General features: G+C 47.9%; 1 protein-coding gene and 1 long non-coding RNA gene across 2 annotated transcripts in view; one reads left to right on the top strand and one right to left on the bottom strand.

The window, feature by feature from the left end:
- Positions 1-5,372, bottom strand: part of NHSL3 (NHS like 3) — a 56,097-nt gene extending 50,725 nt beyond the window's left edge. The window contains exon 1 of the mRNA XM_081870365.1: positions 4,959-5,372. Within this exon, the coding sequence (XP_081726491.1) occupies positions 4,959-5,196 (238 nt within the window). The 5' untranslated portion in view covers positions 5,197-5,372. The remainder of the gene's footprint in view (positions 1-4,958) is intronic.
- Positions 5,373-20,550: 15,178 nt separating this feature from the next.
- LOC309346651 lies at positions 20,551-21,460 on the top strand. Its single transcript, XR_014158720.1, has 2 exons — positions 20,551-20,830; positions 20,873-21,460. It is a non-coding gene; the product is annotated as an uncharacterized lncRNA (long non-coding RNA).
- Positions 21,461-22,177: the final 717 nt, after the last annotated feature.

Raw genomic sequence — 22,177 nt, 5'->3', positions numbered from 1 at the left:
CCTAGTTCTTACGTTGCAGGGAGGAGGCAGGCAGGCAGGGGGCTGGATGCCTTAAGTCATAGAATCATAGCTGGAAAGGTTCTATGAACCCTGAGGGTCAAAGAATCATAGACTCATAGAATTGTAGAATTGGAAGGGATCCTGAGGATCTAGTCCAACCCCTTGCAATGCAGGAATCCTGCCCACAGCTACCCCTGGGTGGACTCGAACCACCAACCTACGGGCCCACAAGCAGAGACATAAGCTGTTTTCCCTAGTATTAGACCAATCTGATCCCCTCCAGATGTTTTGGATTACAGCCCACATAGGCTGTGGCTGATAAAAATGAAACATCTGGAGGGCACCAGGTTGGGGAAGGCGGGATTAGACTCAGGATCAGAGTGAAATTCATGGGTCCCTCTTAAGGGTAGGACTCGGGGGGGCGATGTTTTCTGAACTGACTGGACAGTGAGCCCCTTCAGCATGCTTCCCTGTAACTCTAAGCCCTCCAGTGCCCATGTACAAATATTGAAGAGGGCACCAGCAGTAAAGAAATGAGAGGTCTGTACATCTGCATTTGCCATCATGCAATAACACTGAATCTTAAGGGCTGTGACTTCTCTGGCCTTTTCTTGGGGGAAACTCTAGCAAAAGTGCTGAGAATCGATATTTGGAAATTGTGCCTGTAAGAGGGTAGAGAAGCAGAACTCAGAAGAAGAGGCAGAGGCAGGAATTGTGCAGATGGGTGGTGAACTCCCATAGGAAGCAAGAACTGCAGCCAACTCACTTTGAGGTTTCTAAGCTGATCCAAAGAAAAGTACGCCTGTCTTGAGAAGGTCAAACGCACATCAGGGCAAGTCTGCACATCATGGTAAGCCCTGGTGTATGGCTTACTGGGATCAAGCAGGCGGATGGTGTCCACTGCCCAATCCCTCCTTCCAATCACAAGCAAGAGTAACAGTCAGGAAGTCTTGGTGTGGTGTTACTTCCCAACAGAGTGAGACTGTGGTTTGCATCTCCCTAAAGCAGCTTTCTTGGGACCCCAGATGTTGCTGGACTTCAACTCCCATAAAATTATCTTATCTATTTTTTATTTAACAAAATTTATATACTGACTGATCGTAATAAAACCTCTGAGGGGTCCTAGTCTGACACTCTAACCACTACACTACCACGCAGCTCAATCCCAAAACACCAAAAGCCAAGGTACGTTCTTAAGGCAGCAGCACCTTGCTGAAGTTTATCAGGTCTAGGTCTGGTCAGTGCCTGGATGGGAGACTGGCTGGGAACCTCATCAAGATAAGCTCTGCGGTGGGAGAAAGGCAGGATATGCATTTTAAGAAAAATAAATACTTGCAGTATTGCTATATTCAAATGAGGCCATTCATTCCCACCATGCTCACTGCCCACGAGAAGGTCTGGCTTTCAAGAGGGTCTGTCAGAATGGCCTCCTCAAGAGAGCTCTTGGGAGCTGATGGAGACGTGTCAGAGGAAGCTGCTGCTCACCTGTGTTACTGTCCTTGGGAGGTTTTTACTCTTTGATTTACAAGGATCTGATGTGTGCTGTTTTTATATATTGTAGTGAGTCGCCTCAAGCACAAGAGAGACAGGAGCCATAAAAAGATAAATTTAAGGCACTTAAAGTGACTATCTGCCTTTTCTAGGGGATGTTCACAAAAGTATCTCATTTCAGACTTTTCCTCAGTAAAGCCTCGCGGATCCCACACACAAATGTCAGATTCCCAACTTCTTGCAAATACAATCCCAGCCCCGCGTACAGATCCACAACCAGAAGACAAGGGAATAAACTGAACCTGGTCCTCTCAAGGTAACCCATTGTGTATTTTGAAAACAGGCTCCTCTCAAGAGACTTCTATTCTTCAAACTGAAGCAGCAACTGGGGTCCTAGGTGCTGAGCCAAAACAGCAAAGGGTGCCCATCACTTGTAAGCTTCCTGGGGCAGGGAGGAAGGGGGCATCTGGCTGCCCACTGCTGGGAACATAAAGCTGCACTAGCTGGACTTTTGGCCTGACCTAGCAAGCCATCGCTTCTGCACTGCAGCCTTTCCCCATATTCTCCACACCTCTGGTCATGGTAGATGTTCTTCTTTGGATTCTTTCCATCTTCTCTCATGCCATTCTTGAGAGTTCAACAACCAGTATTCAGCTCAGTTCTGCATTCAGAGTTGAACATGGTACCCTGGTGCCAAGTGGAGGGGGGCCAGGAGAGGACTTCCATGTCTCATTCATGTTCCACACCAAGATGGTGCCTGTTTGCTTCGGAAAAGTGCTACAGTGCTGGTTCGTGATCACCTTGTCCCTTGGGCTTTTTGTCTGCCCTGCCAGGGTTGAAAAGCACAAGCGCACCTGGACAAGGGGACAAAGGAGCAAGCAGCTCAAGGGCCAAGGCAGGTTGGACTCCTGCATTTTAGGGGGTTGGATTAGATGCCCCTTGGGGGACTCTTCCAAGTTCCAACTCTACAATTCTATGATTCTGTGAAAAGACTGGCATCTGGAGCAGCTCTCCAGGGGCTGGAAGCCAACAGACACATGGCAGGGGATGGGCAGCGCTGGAAAGGAATGGGCAGATAATAGTGCAAGTTCACACTGAGAGCACATCATAGGTCTCTTAACATGAGCAGGCTGCCACTACAAGAAAAGAAGTGGGTGGGGCTGAGTAAAGCAAAGGACCACCCAGACAAGGCCAGAGTTCCTCTGAACCAAGCCGGTACCAAGAGAAGCTTCTGGGTTGATGGGTCTGAAAAGTAGCTGCCCATCCCTCTTTCGCCAAGAGGCTTCCTGAGCTCTTTAGAATGCCAAATGCCACATCTGCCAGAGTGCCAGGACAAAAACAACATCCAGCTGCTTATGATGTCATGGACACAGGGCTATCAGCACGCAGAGTTTGGCAATGTCACGATTAAGCATGGCTCCCTGGGTCAGCACCACAGGTACACACCCATTTCCCAAAAGGTTTTCTTCTGATTCTAAAGGGTGGCGATGGCAGCAGCCCAGAGGATGCCCCCTCCCCCATCCTCAGAACAGTGGTTTAACCTGGCCAGAGTAGAAGGAGTCTCCTTTCACTTGCTTAAATGCTCCATTGGGACATTGTTCTAGGTTTATCAGTGTAGTTATTATTACTGTTTATGCCACTTGTGGCATCTGTGACACATATTGGCTACCCGGGAGTCTGGTTCACTCCAACTCAGCACAGGCATGCTCACAAAGACCAACCATGCCAACACATTGTGTGGAGGTTTTCTGCACCTCTTCACTCCACATCAAAGTAAATTGGGGAGGAGGCGCTTCCAACACAGTACAGCAGCCTCCTTCCTTTGTTTCCCACCAACCTGGGTGTACATCACGGTGTACACAGGGGAGAAACCGTTTGGATGTATGGAGAGAGCAAAGAGCTTCACCGATAGTGGAAACCTTAGAAAACATCAACAACATGCACAGGGGAGAAACTATGTTGAGATTCCTGCATTGCAGGGAGTTGGACTAGATGACCCTTCCAACTCTGCAATTCTATTATTCTAAACCCCCCCCCCCCGCAAAAAAAAACCATAGTGGAGACAGGCTCAGGGTGGGGCCAGAGCCGCAGTTCAGCTTGTGCAAAACAGCCGTGCGGACTGGGGAAGCATCTGGAGCTGCTCCAGATTTCTCTCAGGATCTCTGACCTCATGAGTCAGAGGGAGAAGGAACATGCCCACTGAACCAGCAACAGCCTTGGGTAGAAATGGAATTTGCAATGGGGGGGTAGATGGGGGCGGGTAGGAAGGAGAGGCCCACACCTCATGCTGCTAGAAAGAACGAGCTGGCTGCAACTGCCCAGCCCCCAGAAGAACCAAATGCAGTTCTCTCCCTGCAAATACACACACAGGTTACCCAAAACTAGGACCTGCTACACTCCGTACTGATAGAAAGACACTTTTGCTGCTGAAGAGGAAAGTCAAAATGATGACCCACAGCTCCAAACAGGCACTCTTTAAAATAAAAAGATGGAGATGGGGACAGGAAAATCCCCCTGGGAGGTAGCACAGGGGGCCACGTCTCAGATTGTTTTGTGCCATGCTGCAGATTCCATGCCCCTTTCCTCCTTCTTCTGAACTTAAAAACACACACATTTTCTCTCAGTCGTGGTGGTGAGTGCCATGCAGGTGAGAGCCCAGCCACTGGCCATCTTAACTTGCCCAGGGACACTCTGCACATTTATGCAACTTTGTGCCCTGAGCCTGTGCCCCTGTCCTCGAAGCGCCACCCACACCTGTTTCAAGCAAGGCAAGGAGGGAATGGGTTAAGTTGGCATGAGGAAGTAAGTCAAAGAATGGCGGAAGGCTGGTCGGAATGGCATTATAAAGGCTTGCCTGGAGATCTGTTGGCTGCCCACTCAGCCATGGGCTATAACTGGGGCCTGGTTTCAGTAAGGTGGGGCAGAGTCATGGATCATGTGAAGGATTGATAAAGCAGGACAAATGTCTCAGGAAGGGAAAGCAACTTTAGGCAACTTGGGCTTCACCTTGGAATCGACTTTCAGTTACAAGGAGCAGACTTGGAATGGGCGACATATTCACTGTAACACTGTTCACGTGCAGAGCTAAAGCAGTTGAACCCAGCTCTATTCTCTAAGTACAACCTTTGGCAAAAATTCAGAGCTTCGTCTAGGCCAGGAAATCACAGGGGCCGAGTCCAGGTTAGCACGCGATTTCCGTCCCACGGCGTATCCCTTGAGCATGCGGAAATATTCATAAAACAGAGTCTAGCTAACCATGTGCAGAGCGCCTTCCCGCCGCCACCGTGGAAGCACGACCAGCCCCAGGCCAGGGCTTGGCTCGGGCTGGCACTCGCCCCAGCTCCACCCTGGCAAGTGTGAAGCAAGACCACGGGAAGACCCGTTAAGCATGTGCAGAGCGCTCTTCAGACCCCTCCCGCCCCGCAGCTGGGATCCGGCTAGCGACCCGCGCTGCCGCCGCGCCTTACCTTTGCCCTTGTGGCGCTCGTCGTGCTTCTTGCCCTCCGCAGGGGGCGCGCCAGGAGGGCCCTTCGGCTTCTTCTTCCGCCTGCCCCGCAGCCAGCTGAAGGCCCTGCGCAGGCTAGACGAGCCGGACTTGGGCTTCTTCTTCTTGGGGGGTGAGGCGGCGGGGGAACCGCCTCCCTTCTCCGCGGGGATCCAGGTGTCCTCGGCGAGCGCCGCCGCAGGTGCGCTCTTCCCGGACATCTCCCTGGCGGGCGACCAAACGTGGAGAGGACGCGGGGGGCGCAAGACGGCCCCGCCGCAGCCGCCGCTTGCTTTCCGGGGGTCACAGGCGGCGGGGAGCCGGTGCCGCCGCCGGGCTGGCCATGGGAGGCCCCCGCTTCGCTACACAGGACGCCCTGCCTCTTTCTCGCCTCCGGAGGGGGGCCGCGCTCCCGCGCCAAAGTTTCCCCGACGCGCCGCTTCTCCCGCTCTCGGGCCCCGGAGAGCCTCTCCCGGCTCCGCCGCGCCCCGATGCCCGCCCCTCGTGCGCGCGTCCCCCGCTCGGCAAGGCGCAAAGGCAGCCGCCGCCGGGGAAAGTTTCTCCCGGACGGGAGGGCGTGTGGGGTGGCCGGGCGGGGCCTGCCGAGCGCGCCGGGGTGTGGAGAGGCTCCCCCCCTCCTCCGACACTCCGCCTCCGCGCCGCGCTCGTTGCAGCTCGCCGCCGCCGCTCCCGTCTCCAGCTCGGGGACACACGCGCCTTGGCGAGGATGGGGGCCCTTCCTTGTCTAGGTGAGTAAGAGAGGGAGACCCGAGAGGTTTGGACCTGGCAAAGGGCGTGGGGTATGCGGGGGGCTGGCCGGGCTTCTGCCTGAAAGGAGATCCCACGCTTCCATTCAGTCCCGGGACCTATTTTCCATACCAGAGTCTTAGCCTCTGCCTATGAGGAGTTTCCACGCCATTCAGCCCCGGAGTCTATTTTCCATACCAGTGTCCGGCTCTTAGATTCTGTAGGAATCAAGACGAAAGTGCAGTTGAGCATGTGCAGAGGTAAGCCTTGAGTTTTCACCGCAGTTCTAAAATGTACCTAAAGATCTCTGTCGTCTTAGACTAAAAGTTCTACTTTTTTGGCCTGTACTGTAATTAGCATACTGGGCACCCTCCATGGAAACTCTCTCTAATCCTGCACACACACACTTCTGATGCAGCCAATTTGCGGCAAATTCAATGCTAGATGTCTGTAACACCATCACAAAATAAAGGGGGGATTTCACGAAGTAATATTTCTGGTGATCACCAATGACCCTGGGACCCTTAAGGCACCCCAAGAGGAAATGATCCAAACTCTGCCTGCTCTGTTGCTGTGCCATTTGACCCCATGTGTTCTAATTCCTCCATCAAAATGGTTGGATCCAGAAACATTTTATCTAGGGACACATAATGGGCCCACCTTGTGCTAGTGGAAACCACTTGTCCTCCTCATGCTTCCAACTACCATGCCAATTCTTTCTGGGTATGAAAGGAAAGCTCAGATAGCCAGTGACTAGCAGAAGACTGCAGCTACTAGAGCCAATGTCTGTTCACCAGAAGAGAATAATGTGTGCCTGCCAGGGCCAGGTGTGCAGAAATGGCATCGTAGCCCTTGAGGGGTCAACCTGTGGCACAGAGAGTGTGAAGGGGCACCAGCCTGGCTGGGACATAGTCTTTCCAGTCCTGTACTGCTGGTGCCTGTTTCTCATCTGGTCAAGATGCAGGGGGGGATGCCTGTGTGCTGTGGGGAGCACTCTGTCTCCATCCTATGGGCAAGACTGGTAGAAAGACTGGCCACTGTGGAGCAGAGCTGGTCGTCTTAATCAGAGGCAGCTGCACATACCTTCAGTTGCAAAAGCTAAAGGGGCCATGAGTTACACTGTTATGGCTCCAGCCAAGGTGTCCTTAGGCTTGTGATCCTGACTCAAGCAGGGAGGTGGGCTAGATGGTCTACCATACCCAAAAAAACCTTGATGATTCTGTTATCTTTAACAAAGAATTCCTACCACCCTCAGCAAGCAACAACTCTCTAGGTTCTTTGAAGAAAACCATGGACTTTGGACCACTCCTTTAGTTGTCTACAGTCGACATGCCCTCTGTTTCCCACTCCTGTTCTTTGTCTAATCATTCAGGATAAAAAAATAAAATGGAACAGCTTCATTAAGCCAACTGGGTTCTCTGTCTTTTTCGTGAACCCATCTATGGGGCTCACCACTCCTGTCCTATCCTAAATCCACATTTCCAGGTCAGACTTGCAGCTGTTCTTATCATGCTAACCACACTGTGTGTTACACTTGCCTGATTCCAAACCAGGCCATTGGTCTGCCTAGGTCAGTATTGTCATTTTATTGACACTGGCTGGCAGTGGCTTTCATTCCAGAGTCTCAGGCATGGCTCCTTCCCACCCTATTTGGAGATAAAAGGGAATGAATCTGGGAGCTTCTACATGCAGAGCTTGTGCTCTCCCACTGAGCAATGGCTGTTCCTGAAGGCAGGGCCAGCCCAAGGCATTTTGGCGCCTGAGGCAAAACACAAAAAAGCACCTCCCTCCCAGCCAAGGAAGAAGGGATGAGCAAAGCTCTGCATCAGGAACACGGGGGAGGGGGGAATAAGCATCTGCATTGGGGTCTGCTGCCCCCATGTACCCTGCCACCTGAGGCTGTGGCCTCACCTTGCCTCTTGGGTGAGCCGGCCCTGCCTGAAGGAAAACAGCAAGGACAGAGTAACAAGCATAATTGTGTAGAGTCAAAATATTGCAGAGTTGTGCAGAATACAATGAAAAACAACAGACAAAAGTGATCTTGTTTGTTTTTATAAATAACTTTTATGCCATTTTCATTGCTCTTGGGGTTCATGTGCTTTTGTCGGCTGCTTTTTCATATCTTTGGGGACCTTCTCCTTTGTTTCAGAATGCAACAATAAAGACCTGGTTCAGTAGGCCAGGCTATGGTATAGTGAGAACAGCCAGACTCCCTGAAAGGAACTTGCAGTCACTTTGCTCTTCCCCAGCCTGTTTTTCTGCCGCTGTGCCAAGATGTGGCTTAGAATGTTGTCCAAACCAGGACTTGTGGGTTAAGCTCTCTCCTCGCTAACCATGAGCTGTAGCCAAGTACAAACCTTAACTACCAGTCCCAGTTCAGATGACTCACAGACTAAGCAGCAAAAAGTAGCAGGGAGGACTCTGGGCACCTGCCTGTTCATGCAATCTTGCCAAGTCATAGTTTGGCTTGCCATGTTGCATGAGCCAGCTTGGTCCTTCTATAGGGGGGAAGTCTGCCCTCTGGTTTTGGTGTCTTAACGCAACCTATAGAAGCAGGAACCTCTTCCAGTGCAAGCAAATCTAAGCATGTGGACTGTGGCATAAGGTGGAATTTCTGCAAGACAGATTCATAGTTTCTCAAGTGTATCAACACATTTGCTAACAAACAGGCAAATTGCAAGCTGGCTGAGGAACGCTGCCAAGAAGGGCTAGGAATGAGAGCTGTGTGTATATGACTCAGCTTCTCTGAGCGTGTGGTTTGCTTCTTTGATGCATCCTAAAGATGCTGTGATGCATCCTATTATTACTGTTTTAAACTGTTTTTAATGTATTTCATATTGCTGCAACCTGTCCTGGGACCTTTTGGTGAAGGGTGAGTAGCAATAATAATTACTAACAATAATAACTGGTGCACAGCAGTTCTTTTGTTTTTTCACCCTACATTATTTTTCTGTTTCTGGAACTGTTGCAATAAATCTCTGTAGCAGGAAGTGGAGAAGAAACCAAAGGCTACTGCTTACATATGCACACACCACCAGACAACAAATGAGGTTCCCCAATAATGCTCCGTGTTAAAAGAGTGCACCATGTATGTATGTTTGGATGCATGCACAACATTCCCCTCACTTTTGAACTCCTAGACATGTGTATAGGAAGCACCCCTGGAATGAACGCATGTACTTACCATATAAGCACTATGTGAGGCACACAGTCTAGATCTTTTTTTAAGCAAAAGCCTTTTATAGAGAAATCGCTGTTTCTGTACATGCATAAAGCTCCTTTGTCCATTCCTTAATTGAGCAGGATGTTTGGGCTCTTCTTGAAAACAAAGCCATGTTTCTGAGGACTGACACAGCAGCCTGCCTAAATTACTGCAAACCCTTTGGTAAGTTCAAGGAATGGCCATAAAGTATTGTGTTTTAGAGGAGGCACTTTGGAAGAGGGACTTCAAGCATCGTCCCATGTCCTTCTGCAGAGAGATGCTATTTGCAGCAACTGTCCTTCCTCCAACCTCACCTGTACAGAGTGTTATGATAACAAACCAAACAGAGCATGCAAACCTTTTAAGCCTGTTTCACAGACTTCTGGAAAGGCACACTTCTGCCATTTGTCTCCAGTGCTCAGTGTGGGGCACTGTTGGACATAACTGAGACAGGTTAAAATTTCCCACTTAATTGTTTACATCCCACTTTGAGCACCATCGGCCTTGGCTTCCCTGGCCCAAATCTCGCCCATCACCAACCACCTGTTCACTACAGTCACATATGAACATTTGAAGCTGCCTTATACCACCATTGGTCCTAGCCAGCATTGCCTTCTCTGGCTAGCAGTGATTCTCCAGGTCTTTCCCAAGACCTAAGTGCATAAGGACCAGGGCCCAGCTTTGGGCCAAAACAGCTCCACATCAGCATAGTACACCAGGGCTGAAAGGTCTGCACTGAGCGCGCAGCCACACTTAACCTTTGTTCCATACTTTCTAGATACAGGCCTGTGCTTTAAAGCTCCATGTCTCTCTCTTACGCTCTCTCTCTCTTTAGCCATGGTGCTTTCCCCATGAAAACCCGCTCTTTACTGCTGAATCAGAACAAACAACAATTCGGGTTTTTCACAGGTGGCCATTTGCTCCAATTCAGCCTTGAAAAGCGGGTTTTCATGGGGAAGGCTCTGGAAGAAACAAACTAAAAGAGTGCTTGGACACGGAGCTTTAAAGTGTGGACCTGTGCTTAAAAATCCAGCAGAAAAGGAAGTCTGGATGAGACCAGGTTGTCAGTACATTACCAAACTTGTTATGGCTGTGGGGGTTGTCTTAAGGACCACCTGCACTTCAGAACTGACCACAACACCTTCCCAGAAGTACACATACAGAACCATAATTAGGTACCAAACAGAAAAATAAGAAAAATAAGCTGTACTTTGAGCTCACTTCTTTGGGGTGGGGGAGCAGGATGGGAAGGTCTCGACACTCCCACAAATACAATGAGTGTCCTTTGGTGAGGAGTGGGGGGCACACAGCTCACCTAGTTGCCTCCCTGTCCTTGGGAGTCTCTCCTTCCCTGGAATTTTATCTTCTTCTCTTCCTCCCACCAACCTATGGAATGCTTGTTTTATAGATCAAGGACCCTATTCAAAATACCCAAACTGAAGTATGATTCACAGTAAAAGAGTGAGCAGTATTTTTTGAGGCTTCTGCCAAAGTGATCAATGGCCTCTTGTAGGACCTTCCAAAACACTGGGGAGAATTTTCCTGGGTGATAAGATTTGGATGTCCAGCATGCAGGCAGCTTTGTATGCAGAATGGCAATGCTCACAAACTTTCCCCCACCCCATCATGGAAACCGAGAGCAGAGTGGAAAGAGGCTCCGTGTCACTTTCCAGTGCCCAAAGTTATAGTCTTTTTCCCCTCCTTCTCTCCAACCCCCCACCCCCACCCCTTGCGAGTCACCAATCCAGCCACTCCAAAGATCAAAACTGGGAAAGGCTATTATTCAATGACTCTCAATTTCCACATGAGGATGAGGAGGACAGAGCCAAGTTTCATTTCACATTTGCACTTTGAGCCAGCTTTAGTCCATTTTTAAGCCTCAGGCTCCAAGGCTTTTTGCTCTTAAGATGGCACAGCAGGAACAAGACAGGGAACTAGTTTTCTTCAGGAGCTCAGAAGGTGCTGTTCAGATCATTTTCAGCTTCTCTGATAAACACTTTGCCAATCCTGTTTTTCTCAGGTAGAAACTCACACTGGAATTTGGGTGGGAGGGAAGTACTGGTGAGGATCTCAGTGTTCACTTCCATGAGAAAATTGTGTCACTCCTCTCGATCATTCTTGCTTGCACTCTTAGCGTACAGATGCCTCTCTTGGTCCCCTCACAAAATACCTCTGTGAGGTAGACCACTGTTTTGACATGTTACAGATGAAGCAGAGAGAGAGAGACTGAGACTTGCTCACAGTCCAGGCAGTAAATAAGCTATGGCAGCCTTCACCAACCAGGACTTTTGGACTACAACTCCCATCAGCCTCAGCCAGCACAGCCTGGGACCTCCTATAGCTTCCTATATAGTACTGTCTGGCTGTTTGCTGCTTCAGATAGGTCTGCTTTGTGATTCTGGAACTTTCCAGAGAGGTGAAACACACAGAGCTTATCCTCATTACTCATTAACACTCACTTTGTGCTTTAGCTTGAGGGCAAGGCCTTTGCTGGAATTTTCTCTAGCCTGGACAATCACACCTCTGCTAACCTGCACTTGACATCGCTGCTTTCCTTCTCTCTGGTCACAGCAAACAACACCTTTCAGCTGTAATTTATGAGCTCCTGTTAGAGGGAGAGCCTTGAGGAGCTGGAAAAAACCCTCCCCAAGGTTTCTGTTAATTTTTACCTCAACGGTGAGTGTGTCAAAGGCACTGCTCAATTTGTCTCTTGCCTGGGCACGTCCTGGCTCCCTCCTGGCTGGAGCAACTGCCTCAACATGGCGGCGGAATTGGTGGTGGTGCTTCTGTGCTTTTGTGAGCCACGCTGTGACTTATGGCCACTAATAAATAACAGCATTTGATATTGTGTGAAGCACCTTGTTTGCTCCAAGTTCAGTGGGCACAAAGCAAAATGGCAACCCTGAGCATGGTGACTAGCAGTAAATCTCAGGACTAGATGGACTTATTTCTTCACCAATAGCTCCACCAATCCCAAGCCTCTATAATCATGAGGAAACTCCATTTGACTCTGTTGGAATTGCTTCTGACCATCAGCGAATCAGCTCTGGTTCCATGTCTGCTTCTGCACCAAAATAACAATGAACAGTTTCCACAAGGAGTCCTGAGCATTGCAGTTCTGTGTTGGGACAGAGTTAAGAGAATCCTAAAAGTGCGTCACATCATATCGGCTCTTGCAGGCCTGATTTTTGCAGCAGGTTTTGTGGTGTGTGCATATGTTCTAATGTACAAATTGCCATTTTTAATTGAGGTATGACAGATTAGTTTGCCCACAGCATCACTCATAATAAGTAGGAAATGGATTTTAAAGTTGTAAGAAACAGAAGGAAGCACTTCAGTGTCATCCCATCTCTTTGGGGAGTTGTGCATATGTAACAGCACTTATTTCCGTGTAATGCTGTTCTTGAGCTCTTGCATTCTCGTTGTTATGAAGTCTTTGCTGCTTAGTGATGCTCATCAGGAAGAATGCTCATTTCTCAAGCTAAGGGGTTTACAGCCTCCCTGCCCCCCAGTTGCTGCCTGAAGAATAGGGTGGCCCCTGAGAACACCAAAGGAAGCTGTTTCCGTGTGAATGCACCAGTACCAACCGCTACCCTTCAAGGTCAACTTTTTGGCATCTGTCTGTCTCTGTAGACAACGGAGGAGTGTTCCTTCGGTTTGAGGTCAAACCATTGGAGAGTTACAGCACCTGCTGTGGCTGTAGAGACCAATACGGGACAGACATGTCTTGTCGCTGCTGTGGCAGATAAAGGTGTCCGGTTGTGTTGCTACAGGTGCACCATGGTGTTTCTTCTCTCTGTGCTCCTCCCAGTGGTCATTCCTCCTCTGGTCATTTCTCATTTCAATATTCCATTTCTTTTCTGACACCAACACTGTAGCCAATGCAACCCTTACATTATCTATCAGGGAATGCGGGTGGCACTGTGGGCTTCCCGATTGGAAGGTCGGCAATTTGAATCCACTCAATGGTAGTGAGCTCCCATTGTTCTGTCCTTGCTTCTGCCAGTCTAGCAGTTTGAAAGCATGCCAGTTCAAGTAGATAAATAGGTACTGTTATGGTGGGAAGGTAAAGAGCATTTCTGTGTGCTCTGGTTTCCATCACGGTGTTCCTTTGCGCCAGAAGCGGTTTAGTCATGCTGACCGCATGACCCGGAAGGCTGTGGACCAACACCAGCTTCCTCGGCCTGAAGCAAGATGAGTGCCGCACTCCCGTAGTTGCCTTTGACTGGACTTCACCATCCAGGGGTTGTTTACTTTTTATCTTTTTACCTTACATTATCTATCAATTAAACACAGCGCATATGTTCAGTTGTATTTGCAATGTCTAAAATCTGCATTCTCTATTTTGAGAGTTGATGAACTGCAAAGGCCTTTTGCTCAGCACATTAGTCTAATGTCTAAACTCGAAATGGTTGAAATGGGTTGACGTGCTCTTGCACAGCTCTGTGTAACTTCAATGAGGCTTACAGAGAACTTGCTGCTGGGTTATATTGCCCGTAAGAATTTGTCCCCCTCACGCCTTTGTCAAAGGAGAACTGAGCTCTTTGCTTTATTGACTCATGTGACTAAGAAACCCCATATCAGTGTTACAAATCCTATTACTTCCTCTCCCTACTTCCAGCAATTACTCTGGGATGGGAATGTGTCCATGGACAGCCTCCCCTCTCTAATCAGTCCGCTCCATTCAGCGAGGAGCGATACACAAATCCAGGCCTGCTAGTGTCCCAGTTTATCACTGTGTAAGTGATTTTATATTATCCTAGCTACTGAATACCCCAACTGGCAGTCTGAATCGCCAGCTCAGACAGATTTGAAAGGAGGTGACTTGCATCTTTGTGCTTCAAAAAGGCATCACAATAAATTTGCCTCCCTCCCTGCCCCCCCAAAAAGGTGACTGCCGCTCCTGCTGAGGTGATGCTGAGCAACTCCAGCATCCACCAAACTCACAGAAATAGATCAGTCTGCTTTTTTCCCCTTAGAGATGTTTAAGGCCGATCCCTCTCAAAAAGAGATTTTGAAATACAGTAGATGAATAGCTGTAGATTCCACAGTATAAATCAGCCTTGCCATAACTGGTGCCCTCCAGATGTTTTAGGCTATGGCTGCCATCAACCTCAGCCAGCACAGCTGTGCCGGCAAGAGTTGCATTCCGAAACATCTTGAGGGCACCAGGTTGGGGAAGGCTGCCTTAAACTGAGTATAACATGTGGTGTGTGCTCATTCAAGGATACACCTGTAGGTTCTGTACCAGAACAAATAATCACTTGTTCCACAAGCTTCAAGCCACACACTTCTGTTTGTCTCGTGATTTCTAGGCATGGGTCTGAGAGGTTTTTCTGCCACTTTCCCCAGAAAATCCCACTGTTTACTACTGAATGGGGGGGGGGGTTGTTACTGTATTGTTGCTTCTGTTTTGAGTATTAATTTGTGCTTTTATTTTGTTAACCACCTTGAGATCTTTTGATGAACAGTGGTATATAAAATCTTAACAACAAGAGTTGCAATTTCTCTGGATTGTCATTGGTTCTTATTCAGTGGTAAGCAGTGGGTTTTCCCATGGAAGGCAACGAGACGAGACGAAAGCCTCTCAAACCCATTCCCAGAAATCAAAGAACAAAGGGAAGTAAACATGGGGCAAACAGACGTGAGGATGAGGCTTAAGGCAGCAAACCTGTGCACACTTTCCTGGGAGTAAGCGCCACTGAACCCAGTTGGATTGATTCCTAAGAAAGCGACAGCATCGTTAGGCTGCATTTTAATGCACACTTCCTTCATTGAACTCAGTGGCCCTTAATTTCTCATAAGCAAGTGTGTGGGGGGGGGTGCAAAAGCGAGAGCTAAGCTTTTATCATGCTTCTTGCTCCCCTCCCCCTGCATAATACCAATGTTCAAATGAATAAATGAAAATAAAATATATGTACAGTCCTGGTGTTACTTTTTTATTGTCTGTAAATAACTCACTTTCGCAAATGGGAGGTTTCCCAGGCATTCCCCCATCCCGGCATGCAAAGCACAGTGATATCTCACTGGTCGCCCTGGAATTCAAAGGGCCAGGAATTGATAAGGGCGGCTGCTCTGTTTGCATGTGAAACAGCACTGAACTTTCTTAAGAGTTTATAGCTATCTTGAAACTGGGTGGAGATGCAGATTGCAGGGAAAAGTAGTGGATTGCATTGCCCAGCTCAATCTCTAAACTGACCTTCAATGTGCTAAAGGCTTAGGTGCCCTTAGGGTTGACACTACCTTTACTGCTCCTGCTGCCTGGCAGGTAGAAAGGTAGGGGGTAGATCTTTTCCCGGAATGGAGATCAAGGTGACAGCCTGGAAAATCTTCATTGCTTAATTTCCGCATATCAGATTCCTATTAATGGCTCAAGAGAATGGCCAGTAGAAAAGCGGGGGAGTGCCAGCCCCACTTCCAGGAAACATTTCACTTTTGTATCTCATTCTCCATTTTACTGTAACCATCAAAACATTTATGCACGCGCAAAATAGGAAAAGTGAAAGCCTGAAATGGGGTGACCTTGGATATGAATTTATGTGACATGAGTTCATTGGGAAGCCCACAAGATATACCATGACACACTCAACACTGGGATTCAGACAAACCAAGACCCCTCAATGAAGAAATATGCAGGAAAATACTGGAAATGCGAGAAAAAGATTGAAGTAGACCTGATTCTAGACACTTGAGTTCTAAGAAAATGAACCAGACACTCTGCAGTTCAAGGGCCTTGGGGAGCAGGCAGGGTCGCCTGCAATCAGTGCTGAAGATCCCGTGGAATTGTTGTTGGAGAAGGAGGTGGAGCCACCACTCAATCCTCAAGAACAGTGTCACCTTAAGGCCCAGGCCAAAGAGAAACAGCATAGCATGCATCGACGGACCAGAGTCGTTGCTCGGCTCATGATTATGCAATCCCTGAAATGCCTTTACTACCAGCAGTAGTAGTATACTCTGGTCTAGGAAACCAGAGTGTATAAGGTCTCCTCCTTGACCCTTCCAATTTCTGGAAACAATGTAGGTCTGGCTGCTGTCACTCCTGAGTCTCATACACTTCTGTGTTGTATCTTACGTGAACTCCTCTGCTATTGACCTTGTACCACTGCCTGACTTTGTCTCTGGATGATGCTTTGAACCTGGACTGATTCTCTGTGCTTGACCTTGCTTTGCATGGTCTGGGCTGCACCTTATCCCAATGCTCTCCTTCGTGAGCATTTACTGCTAAGAGGCTTATACCTCCTGGGACCAAGACCCTGGCTGCTGAGGGGATTCCTTGGAGCATGTAACTTTATATATATATGTCACTTTATGGAAATGATGAAGAGAGGGTACGGAGTCCCTAAACGGAGTCCCAAACCCATTTACAAGACAATAGCATAAAAGTACAGTAGATTCTATTATATATTGTGGGGTTTTTTTTGTATTTTACAGTCTAGTAAAGCACTTTGTACAGAAGGTTCATTAAAATAATGCAGGGGCTGATATACTGAAAGTGTTAATCCAAAATAATTACCTAATACCCTAAAATAGCCACCAACATCCAACGCAAGAACCAACACCAGACTAGCCACCAAAAGTCAGTCCATTCATGCTGCCCCAATGCCTGCAGGAATAATAAGGTCTTCACTGGGTGGGGAATAGATAGCCACTTTGGCCCCAGACAATCTTCCCTGGGGAGGGCATTCCATAAGGGGGTGAGGTGGGGCTACCACGGGAGAGACCTCCCATTGTTGCCCTCCAAGCATCTCTCGGATGGGACACAGAGCAGGACCCTATATCTTGATCTTGGGGTCCAGGAGGAAGCCAAGAACACTCTAGGCTGCTAGGCCAACACCTGGCTTTGACACCTGGGTGCCCAGGTGTTACAAGCAGCATTTTATTATCTCTCTCTCACTGGCAGCAGAGAAACATGAAAAAATATTTTAATAAGGCATGCTATCCATACTGGGGTTTCGCACAGTCACAGTGGCTGAATATGTTTTCCAGAAATGTAGCAATGAGCGGGGGTGGAGGAGATAAATAGATTTAATGGGGCACTTTTAATGGGGCAAAAGTGAAACTGGTTACTGAAGCAATTGCAAAAGCACTATTCTTTAACCCAAAAAGCAAAAATAAAAATGTTACCAACATGTTAGCATAAACACATGGAGTAAAGACTTAAGAGTAAGTTTGTAGTGTTGCTTATTGAGAGCTTCAGTATGCTGATGACCAACATAGTGTGAGCATGCTCAGAGGATGACCTCCAAACCATCCTAAATATCTTTGCAGAAGCTTACGAAAAGCCTGGCCTATCACTCAACATCCAAAAAACCAAAGTGCTGCACCAACAAGTACAAAATAACCCCTCTGCAGTGCCACAAATCCAACTCAGTGGTGTAACATTGGAAATTGTCAATCACTTCTCCTACCTAGGCAGTTCTCTTTCTACAAGGGCCAACACTGATGCTGAAATCCAGCATCGCCTGAGCTCTGCAAGTGCGGCTTTCTCCCAACTGAAGTGCAGAGTGTTTGAGGACTGGGACGTACGTAGGGAAACCAAAATGCTTGTTTACAAAGTTATTGTACTACCAATCTTACTATATGCTTGTGAAACAGGGACCACTTATAAACGCCATCTCCAACTACTCAAAAGATTCCATCAACGGTGTCTCCAAAAAAATTTACACATCACTTGGGAAGACAGACGAACTAATATCAGTGTACTGGAAGAAGCAAAGATCACCAGTGTTGAAGCAATGATTCTTCAACATCAACTTCGTTGGACTGGTCATGTTGTGCGGATGCCTGATGATCGTCTTCCAAAGCAACTACTCTATTCCAAACTTAAAAATGGAAAGTGTAATGCTGGAGGTCAACAAAAGAGGTTTAAAGACTGTCTCAAGGCAAATCTTAAAAAATATAGTGGAAACACTGGCCTGCGAGCGCTCCAGTTGGAGAACAGCCTTTACCAAAGGTGTCATGGGCTTTGAAGACACTCGAACTCAGGACGCAAGGGAGAAACGTGCTAGGAGGAAGGCACGCTTGGCAAATCCACACCGTGATCAGCTCCCACCCGGAGACCAATGTCCCCACTGTGGAAGGACGTGTGGATCCAGAATTGGCCTCCATAGTCACTTATGGACTCATTGATAAAAAAACCGTTGAGACGTTTGTGCAGTAGCGGGAGAGAGCAACTCAGAACAAGGTATTCTCGGTAGTTGTACAGAGTTCAATAAATGGTTACGGCCTAAGAGACAAGAGATAAAGATTTAAGCTCAAAAGCAGCCCTTTTCAGACAACCCCAAACAACTGAACAGGGGATGGCGCCAGCTAGCTTTGTCTCCAGTGTCACCCAACGCTTGCACATTTGTTGAACATGGGAGAGGCGACTCCTGGGTTTGTGCAGCTGTGTGCACATGGGGGTTACCAAACATTAGGAATCCTGTGCAATTAAGGTTGCTGACCAGGTAGTAGTCCAAACATCTGGTTGTGGGTCCAAATATGCTTACTGTCAGAGCACCTCTTCTGCAAATGAATTCTGCAAATGTTCTGAAACCCAAGATTCTGTTCAGGAAGGTAATCTGTAACTACCTAAGTTGGATTGATGTTACTCGTCTCATTTGCAAAGTCTGGTGTGCAATTGTTGCCTTCCCTTCTTCCCCAACAAATTTATATTTTGGCATTTGGTTTCAGTGGTTTTAAAAGACTATTCTCTAGAATTTCTTGCTAAAAGCTTTCCCCCGTGCTAAGATTGCATGACTAAGCTACATTTCTGTGTTCTAAAAATAGTCCACAAGATTATTTGGGGTGGGAGGTGAGTAAGTAAATCCAGAGTCTCCTTGTTTTTAACTTTCCCCCCTAGAGCTGGACTCCTGGGAAATGGGGCTAAGAAACGCCAAGCAGCTGGACAGACTTTGAGGGCTGGCTACTAAGGAAAAGCCCCCTGCCCTTCCCATTCTGTCTGTATGTAGTGCTGAGACCAGGTGGTAATCATTGGCAAGACTATATCTGAAACAAAAAGTTGCAGTGTTTCCTCTTTATCCCCTAACAGGTGCCACACTCTCCTCCAGGGTATGAAGAACTGAAAGGGGACTGAAGCAGGCCAATTCATTCCCTCACCTCCAGTTTTCTGCTTTTCACTTCCAAATGATGCTCAGCGTTATGTCGCTTCAAGCAGCACAGGTTACTCACTCCTCAATAGGCTTTTTTGAGATGGGGAGGGAGTCCTCCTTCTAGGACTTGGGGGGGTGTACTTCTGCACACCTCAGAGTTCACACATCTCATGGCAAAATAGTGAATGAAGTGGAGCAGAAAGGAGTGTGGGCCAAAGTCTGAAAAAGAGTAACAGAGAAGAAGCACCTTTTGGGTAAGTGGCCAATCCTGCTCACTGCTCAGAGCCTCTGCCTTATCCTGACCAGGGATCTGATACATGTGTGTCTTCTCCAGTTACATGCAGCACACACCCACACCCCGCAGATTCTTTGTTGATCCATCTTCATCCCACGCCATCTTTGAACTTGGCTGTTTCCAATGGAAGAAGAAACCTCTTTAATGTGCCTTTGTCCTTCAGATCCAGAGCAGACCGACCCCCCCCCCCCCCGCATGCTCTGTGTGTGCCACAGTCTCTCATAGTGACTCCATTGTCTGGAGAAATCTTTTCCTCCAGGACATGGGAAGCAGTGGGTGGGTGGCACCCTCTGGGCTCTGCTTTTTCATCTTTCTCTGCTGACACAGGGAGGATTCCTCCACCCACCCTCCAGACCCGTTTCTCTTTCCTCTTCCTGCCTTCCCCAACATCTCCAATTCCACATCCCTTCCCATAAAAGCTGCTGATGCAATACTGGACCCCCAGGACAGCAAAGAAAACCTGTGAGAGATCAGTACTGACTGAGGGACTCATCCTAGCCAGCAGAACCAAGGTTGCACTGGATGTTTGGCATAATTTGCAACAGCTGCTGGAAAGGAACTCAGTGGTTAAATTGTGTGTGTGTGTGTGTGTGTGTGTGTGTGTGTGTGTGTAGAATTCCTTCCCCAGAGCAGATGGGAGGGAGAGCTCCTATAGCCTTTGCCGTCAAGACTCTGTTGTTACATACATGTAACACTGTGTGCGTGTGTTTTCCTGTTCCACACAAAAGCAGAAAAACCTTGCAGAATATAGAGCCAGGCACATAATGCAGCTTTCCGTAAACCTCAGCTCTCCTGCTGCTCAGTAAATCTAACCATTGCAAAGCAGTTACAGATAGGTAGCCGTGTTGGTCTGCCATAGTCAAAACAAAACAAATTCCTTCCAGTAGCACCTTAAAGACCAACTAAGTCAGTTCTTGGTATGAGCTTTCGTGTGCATGCACACTTCTTCAGATACACAGAATGAAAGTATGAAAGCTCATACCAAGAACTGACTTAGTTGGTCTTTAAGGTGCTACTGGAAGGAATTTGTTTTGTTTTGACTATGGCAGACCAACATGGCTACCTATCTGTAACTGGAACTATGGAAGGCACCACATTGAGCCGCATGAAATGGAAGTCCATCAACTGAGTGTATCTGAAGAAGTGTGCATGCACACGAAAGCTCATACCAAGAACTGACTTAGTTGGTCTTTAAGGTGCTACTGGAAGGAATTTGTTTCATTGCAAAGCAGGTTTCTAGTTCCTGTGGATGTGAGGCCTATGAGCCAACTCCTAGGGGCCGAGGTCCCTTCACACACACAAACACACCCATCATAAAATATTTGAGGAAGCTGAGCCCCCCTACTCATTCATGGGTTTTGCCATTTAAATAGTGTGTATGTGCCTCATATTGTGATCAATTATGTGGGCTAGGGCTTACCTGTCCCTCTGTATTTTATTCAATTGGGCACCCCTGAGTGAGAAAAGATTCTGAAATCACAGAAGCTGAGGGTGGGGTTTCAGTGCCCTTCCCTCTCTCCGTACATAGTAGCAAAGAAGCAGTATAAAGAAGGCAACAGAAGCACAAATATGCAAATATGTTTGATTTGCAAAGTTTGTACAGCTTGGCTCAGAATGTGGCTTCTTTCAGGAAGGAGTACCCACCAATGCCTTGCCTATTGCTAGAATAGCTCTACATGCCAGGAAGACCAGGAGATCTTGCCATACATACTGTTATAAGTTTGTGGGGTGCCTGGACTCCCCTTCTACTTACTGAGTGCCATACACTGGATTTGGCATGTTAAAATACAAGCCAGTAGCTTGCCTGGTAGTGGCCCACAGAAGATGAGACTTTAGGGAGACAAATGGAGTGGCTCCGTGCCCCTCCCCTCAACTCAGAATTAGTCAGAAAGCCAAAACCTTTGAAGTGGGGTTTTAGAGTTGGAAGGAGAGCAATTGTTTTTAGGATTGCAGCTGGAGGAAAAATAGTTGCTGTCGGTTAAACGCAACAAGTTGAGCAGAGGGGCAGGGGGCCAAAGCTGATTTCTGCCGGCATCCAAGACGGTGGCCATGGGAGAAGCAAGAACCTCTTGGAGTGTTAACGTTGTGAGTCCCTCCATTTTAAGCTCAGGTTGTATATATGTGAAAATAAACTATATATCATAAAGACACCACAGTCTCTGCTGTGCCTCCTTTCCTAAAGGAAACAACCCAGAACCCTGGAATCTCACACTCTGGTGGTGTGTAACACAGAATAGTTCTCTATACCAGGAGGACCAGGGGATCTTGTCATACATATTAATTCACCAGCTTCTCTTAGAATGTACCATTTCAGGCTATTAGATGGGGAGGGCACAATGAATGTTTAAAGGTTCAATCATGAATAACTCTGCACATAGGAGAATGCCATATTAGAGTCAGGCTGAACATTTCTCACTGCCATGCCAATTGTTAGATGAGGAGGCCAACTGTACAAGCCGGTCAGGAAGAAACTGAAGCATGGGGGCCCACTAAGACCAGAGGAGTCCTTGACTCTGGGCTTCTCTGAACAAAGAACAGAAACTATGGATGAGCCACTTCTTACAGAGTAAATGGTGGCACTTCACACCACAAGAGAAGAGCTTCATGATCAGTGAGGGGTTGTACCACCCCAACACCCCCCGGGGGGGGGGATATGCTTCCCCAAAGTCTAGTCTGTGGCATTGTCTTAAGCAGCCCTTCGTCTCTCTTGAAGCAGTCAGACTCCGGATCTGTGTTATTTTAAATCTGCATTTTAATCCCCCAGTGCTGCAAATAACCTGAAATCAAAGGCAACTGAAGAAGAAAATAATACCCGTCTCATATAAACACACACAAGCTTGCAGATGGATGCAGTGGCGTAGCGTGGG

This window comes from Podarcis erhardii (assembly GCF_964252035.2).
Source record: "Podarcis erhardii genome assembly, chromosome: 7".
In the NCBI taxonomy this organism is placed as follows: Eukaryota; Metazoa; Chordata; class Lepidosauria; order Squamata; family Lacertidae; genus Podarcis; species Podarcis erhardii.
The sequence above is the reverse complement of the archived record's forward strand: the minus strand, read 5'-3'. Positions and strand labels throughout refer to the sequence as shown.